Source organism: Atta colombica, unplaced genomic scaffold, assembly GCF_001594045.1.
Source record: "Atta colombica isolate Treedump-2 unplaced genomic scaffold, Acol1.0 scaffold69, whole genome shotgun sequence".
Lineage (NCBI taxonomy): Eukaryota > Metazoa > Arthropoda > Insecta > Hymenoptera > Formicidae > Atta > Atta colombica.
This window is the reverse complement of record NW_017259560.1, coordinates 110,277-117,060: the sequence shown is the minus strand read 5'-3', so window position 1 is coordinate 117,060 and position 6,784 is coordinate 110,277. Positions and strand designations below refer to the sequence as shown.

Genomic DNA, 6,784 nt, shown 5'->3' with positions numbered 1-6,784 from the left:
CATAGAAACATTAGTCGATTTGTGTCTGCATCATAAAGTTATTCTCGATTGAAAATGTCAGTTTACGAGCCAAATTCTCGTTATTTGCGGGAGGTTTTATAATTTTTTGCTCCAATATGAAGAAATCCGCAGTTGAGGCTCGAGAGCATTGAATGCTCTCAAATACTTATGGTGAGACCGCTATTAGTGAAAGAACGTGTCGTGAGTAGTTTCAACGCTTCAAGAACGGTGATTTTGACGTCGAAGACCGGCATAGTAGTGGAAGAGAGAAGGTTTTCGAAGATGCAGAATTGGACGCATTACTTGAGCAAGACTCGTATCAAAATCAAGAAGAATTGGCACGATCATTGGGAGTGACTCAACAAGCCATTTCAAAACGCCTCAAAGCCATGGGAATGATTCAGAAGCAAGGAAATTGGGTGCCATATGAATTGAAGCCGAGAGATGTTGCGTTTGTTTGCTTGTGAACAGCTGCTTGAAAGGCAAAGACGGAAGGGATTTCTGCATCGCATTGTGACTGGGGACGAAAAATGGGTTCATTACGATAATCCCAAACACAGAAAATCATGGGGAGTTCCCAGCCATGCTTCCACGTCGACGGCCAAACCGAATGTTCACGGCTCCAAAGTCATGCTCTGTATTTGGTGGGACCAGCTCGGCGTAGTGTATTATGAACTGTTAAAACTGACTGAAACAATCACAGGCGATCGGTATCGAATGCAATTGATGCGTTTGAACCGAGCATTGAAAGATAAACGGCTGCAATACAACGAGAGACACGATAAAGTGATTTTGCAGCATGACAATGCTCGACCCCATGTTGAAAGTGGTCAAGACATACTTGGAAACGTTGAAATGGGAAGTCCTACCCCACCCGCCGTATTCTCCAGACATTGCTCCCTCTGACTATCACTTGTTTCGATCAATGGCACACGGCCTGGCTGACCAGCACTTCCGGTCTTATGAAGAAGTAAAAAGTTGGATCGATTCGTGGATAGCCTCAAAAGATGACCAGTTTTTTCGATGCGGGATTCGTACGCTACCCGAAAGATGGGAGAAAGTAGCTATGGACAATACTTTGAATCATAAATGTATAACCAGTTTTTTACAATAAAGCCTCGAATTTCGGAAAAAAACGGCGGAAGCAAAGTTGTACATCTAATAAGACGATGGGAAGAACAATTACATTAAGATGGAAAAATTATCTCGTATAGAAAAATTATCTTACATCTTCAAATTTACACATAATAAATTTACTGCCTGTTGAATCAGGATTCATAATTCATGATATCGATCTACAAAGATGGATTTTATAAGCTCAAGAAAAAATAGGAAATTTAAACACTATATTTAAAGCACGGTTGGGAATCAAGATTTAAGAAATCTCCTGAATTATTTCGAGAAAAATTATGAAATTTATAATTAGAAGAACAATAGAAGATTCCGTTGAAGATTGAGTCGCAAAATACAGCTAATGATTTTTTGAAAACAGTGAAATCACTTATCGAACGGTTCAGATCTGAAAATGTTTTTAATTTCTAATCGAAATGGTTTTCAATTGAAAATTCATTCTGGAAGGTCATTGTCTAATAAAGGAATAAAGAAAATAGACCGATGTGAACCTGGCGCACAACTTTATCAAAAATAAAAATTAATACTGCAAGCCATTTGTACTTCGTTTGTACTTGTTTGTACCGATCATTATTTCGTTTGTACCTCAAACAGTTAAACAAAAAGTGAAAAATAAAAAATGGCCAGCGCGCAACTTTAAAATTTTTTAATTTCATTTATGCCATTCGAAAGAGAATCGTTTGTACCTCTATTACTTTCGTTTGTACCTCAAAGGGTTCGGAGATACAGCGCGTTTCAGTTTTTGCGCAACCTCTATATAGCAAATTTAGCCAATTTTAAAGATATCGAAATGGGACCAATGGCATTCGAAAGAGAATCGTTTGTACCCGTTTGTACTTTTATTACTTTCGTTTGTACCTCAAAGAGTTCGGAGATACAGCGCGTTTCAGTTTTTGCGCCACCCCTATATAGTATCTCCGAATCCTTTGAGATACAAACGAAAGTAATAGAGGTACAAACGATTCTCTTTCGAATGCCGTTGGTCCCATTTCGATATCTTTAAAAATGACCGACTTATCCTCTTGACGCATTTATGAAATTTTGAAATCGCTGTATCTCCGAACCCTTTGAGGTACAAACAGGTACAAACGATTTTCTTTCGAATGCCGTTGGTTCCATTTCGATATCTTTAAAATTTGCTGAATTTGGTATGTAGGGGTTGCGCAAAAACTGAAACGCGCTGTATCTCCGAACCCTTTGAGGTACAAACGAAAGTAAGAGAGGTACAAACGGGTACAAACGATTCTTTTTCGAATGGCATAAATTAAAAAATTTTAAAGTTGCGCGCTGGCCATTTTTTATTTTTCATTTTTTGTTTAACTGTTTGAGGTACAAACGAAATAATGATCGGTACAAACAAGTACAAACGAAGTACAAACGGCCTGCAGTATTAATTTTTATTTTTGATAAAGTTGAGCACCAGGTTCACATCGGTTGTTTAAAACATTTTTTCATCGAGTATTATTGTAATGAATATAATGAGTAAACGATACAAAATTTATTATGTATAAACATTTACAACTTATTTCATGAATTAGTATAATATATACTATTACGTAAACGACAAATAAATAAGATAAATAAGATTAAAGCGTAAAATTGAAAATAACTTTAAGAGAAAATAACTTTAAGAGAATAATTTTAGATACTATAAGGAAGTAATGTACAGAGAATAAAAAAGTTACTCACTTTAAGGAGAAATAATAAAAATTATTATAACTCTTAACATTATTTATAATTTGTAATGTTACAAATATCAATCATGTCAATTTCCTTATTCGTTGATTTATGTATTTTATTGTTCTGATAACAATTACTTTCGCATATGAGTATGGATAGCGCATATACGAAAGCGTTAATAATTAATTCTCAAAAATGATATGTCGTATTATAACTTTATTACACATGGTTGAATTTGTAAAAAAAAAATAATCTTTAATTTGGTAAAAAAAAAGATTTAAAATTTAAAAAAATTATGATGGTGGAGGTATTTTGTTAAACAAAAAAAAATTTTTTTTTCTTTATAAATTTAAAGTACTCTTAAAATCGTATTTTTATTTAAAAAAATTTTTTCTATCTTTTATACTCCCGACGATATTCGGTTCGAAAGAAAAATACCGTTTTTTCAAAGGGGTGTTTCCTCTTAAACATGAGTTAGCGCACGTATAAAAAAATACGTGTCTCTTAGATTTTCGTGTTTTACAACATATTTCATGGAGAATCAAATCGGTTCCGGACAGTTGTGATACTTCCCTTGTCAGTTTACTGCTCTACTTGCTCAGGACAAGTGGGGCCGTATATTCATGACATCCTGTATATATAAAAAATGTTAGCAAATATGCAAATGTTTGTTAATTTGTTTCAGCAGAATGTTATGATGGATTAATATCAACAGTATCTATAGCAACACTTAAGCTGAGTTAAGCTTTAATCTACCAGCAGAGCTTGTCATTTGATAGCAAGTTGCTAGTAGGAATATATAAGTTATCATTCTACTAACATTTAAATGAATTGAATTATTTAAATTATAAAAATCTATTTAATTTCTATCAATCTGCTATCATCTATCATGTTTTATTATATTTCTATTCGTTAATCATATTGCTTAATTTATGGAGAAATTCTGGGGGCTAGAAACTTTTTAGACTATTTTTTCTGAAAAATTCGTATGATCTATTCAAATCAGGATTATTCTTACATATTAAACTTTTATATAAGGCTTATTTCTTGGAAAAAATAATAAAAAAATTCTAAAATTCTAAAAAATTCTGAAAGATAGTTGAAATATATAATATGTAGGAACAATCTTGATTTGAACAGATCTTACGAATTTTTCAGAAAAAATTCATAAAAATAGCTTAAAAATCAAGCTTCTAAACTAGAATCTCTCCTTATATATAATAATGATTTACAACAAAAATAGGTACAATAAAAAAATTTGTTTCATAAAGTAACTTTTAAATAATATACAAAACATATAATTTCTCTCTCTCTCTCTCTCTCTCTCTCTCTCTCTCTCTCTCTCTCTCTCTCTCTCTACATATACAGGGTGTCCCAAAATAATCGCCAAATATTTCATGGGCAAGTAGAGGGAACTAAACTGAATCGAAAAGTCTTCTTCCATTTTACAATTTTCGCAATAGTTAACAAGATTAATTACTAAATAGATATTAATTACTAAAAATTTTTACGGAAAATTGATCTTCAATAATTTTTTACTCAAATACTATCAATTTTATAGAAAAACTGCAAGACACAAAAGTTATTTATTTTTTTCTCATAAACCACTAAGAATTTTTTCAGAATTTTTTAATACCATATTTTCTCATGTTGGTAAAAATAAGAAAATGCAGTACTAAAAAGTTGATAAAAAATTCTGAAAAAATTCTTAAAGCTCTAGAAGAAAAAAATAAACAATTTTTGTCTGTTGCGGTTTTTCTGTAAAGTTGATAGTATTTAAATAAAAAATTATTGAAGACCAATTTTCAGTAATATCTTGACGTCTGTGAAGCTGGCCCCTCATTTTCAAAATTAAAAAAAAATAAGCAGAGTTCTATTTGTCCCTCGAAGAGTTCTCCATTAATATTAGAAAGAGTTCCATCGATTAAAGTGGTGAAAACACCATTTAAAATTTCAGGGAGAGCCAAGTTCATGATTCCGAAATATTGAAGGGCTATAACTTTTTTACTGTTCATTGTAGCACTATGGTCCATATAGAACAATCGATAGAACTCTTTGGGGAGCAATAAAAACTCTCAAAAAAATACCAGATTCCCGAAAAAATTTTTTCAAAAAAAAATTTTTTTTCATAAAAAATTTTTTTTTTATTTCAGCTATACTGTTATGAGTTCTGGTAGCCCTCCGAAGAGTTCTAACGATTATCCTCAATAACCGATGCACTGAAACCAATATCTAAAAAGTTCTGGAACTTTAAAGTTTCGACTTTTGAATTTTTCTAAGCCCATGCGGGTCAAAATTTTTTTTAGAAAATCCGGCATTTTATCGAGAGTTCTGGTAGCTCCCCGAAGAATTCTAATTCTTATTTTTGATGCGCTGAAATCTATATCTAAAAAGTTCTGGGAATTTAAATTTTCGAATTTTTAGATATAAGTTTCAGCGCATCGGTTATTGAGGATAATCGTTAGAACTCTTCGGGGGGCTACCAGAACTTAAAACATGGCCGAAATAAAAAAAAAATTGTATATAAATATATAATTTTGCTCTAATATATTAAGTTGTTAATAATATAGTATGACAGAATTAAGTTATTATAATTATATTATATTGCGATAATAAATTATCTCAAAATTTAATTGTAATGTAACCCTTTAATAAGAAATATTAATTAAAACTAACCTCCATTTCTCTTCTTTGTACACTTCTTCTGCAATCTGCACTGTATTTATACTCTTGAATTATACACTTATATGAGTACTAACTAGTAGCTTTCTATTGAGTTATCTTAATTTAGTAATATGTGTAAACACATGTACGAGGATGAGAAATCGGTGTAAATGAGAATTTTTTTTATTATTTATTGGACGAGAATAAAAAATATAAAGAAAACATTATTTTGCTACATAATACTCTGCTACGTTAATATATTTTTGTCAGAGGATAGGCAGTTTGGCGATTCTGTTTTCATAAAAACTAGATTGTGTCTGCGCATAGCTAATTGCGCAAGAATTTCTTTTCACTAGCATCGTCCACGAATCGTACTATTCTCCCAATTCTTCTTTTAGTGGTTGAAACAAATGATAATCGTATGGAAAGATTTGTCTCAATGCGATTATTATTTGTTTGAGCCGCTAAAAGAATCGGGAGGATTTAAGAGCGATGTCAGAAACTCGTGCTTAATTAGCTGCAGATACAATCTAATACTTTTAATGAAAACGGGATCGCTAAACTGCCCACCTGCTGGCAAAAATATATTAAGTAGCAAGGAACTATAGAAAAATAATTTTTTTTTATATTCTCGTTTATATTTGATCAACACCTGAGTCGTAAAAGGTACTATATCGAAAACAACATGAAATAAGATCTCTCAAGAAATGAATGAAAAGCGATTTATTTCACGTGAGGTAACGGTCTATAAAGACTGATCTATGTCGGAATGCATACGAAGTACAGTTTATATCGAGAAAATAAGAATGGTTCAAGTCACAAATAAAATTAAAAAAGGATCTATATAGCGCAATATTAACTACTCATAAATTACACAAATTTAGTTACGGAAAATTAAATAATGTATGAATAAGTGAGTACGTGAAACAGTACTGAAAAATCAAGATGATTTCCGTTCCCAGTCATACCATTATAAAATTTATGAGAAGAAAATATATCTATTGCTCTATATAATCTCTTCTTTAATTTCGGTGCGACTTGAATCGTTCTTGATATTTTGTTTGATATTTTCTTGATATAAACCATACTTCGTATGCGTTCCAATATAGATCGATCTTCACGCCTTATGCGAAATAGATTGTTTTTCATTCATTTCTTGATGTTTTTTTTTCATATAACATCTTCTAGCTCGATGTATGTATATTTAATTAATCATTTTGATGTATATTCTACCAATTTAGTGCATCATTTTTTAAATACATTGCTGAAATTAAGATAATTTAATAGAAATTTGCATATATATATATAT

The 6,784-nt window shown here is 31.4% G+C and overlaps 1 protein-coding gene across 3 annotated transcripts in view; it reads right to left on the bottom strand.

Annotated features, from left to right (window-relative positions):
• The window catches only part of LOC108692316 (nuclear factor related to kappa-B-binding protein), a 77,869-nt gene that overhangs the window by 68,607 nt on the left and 2,478 nt on the right, over positions 1-6,784 (bottom strand). For all 3 annotated transcript variants that reach the window (XM_018200515.1, XM_018200514.1, XM_018200516.1), the window contains exon 2: positions 5,488-5,527. In XM_018200515.1, coding sequence (XP_018056004.1) covers positions 5,488-5,493 — 6 coding nt within the window. In that variant the 5' untranslated portion in view covers positions 5,494-5,527. The remainder of the gene's footprint in view (positions 1-5,487; positions 5,528-6,784) is intronic.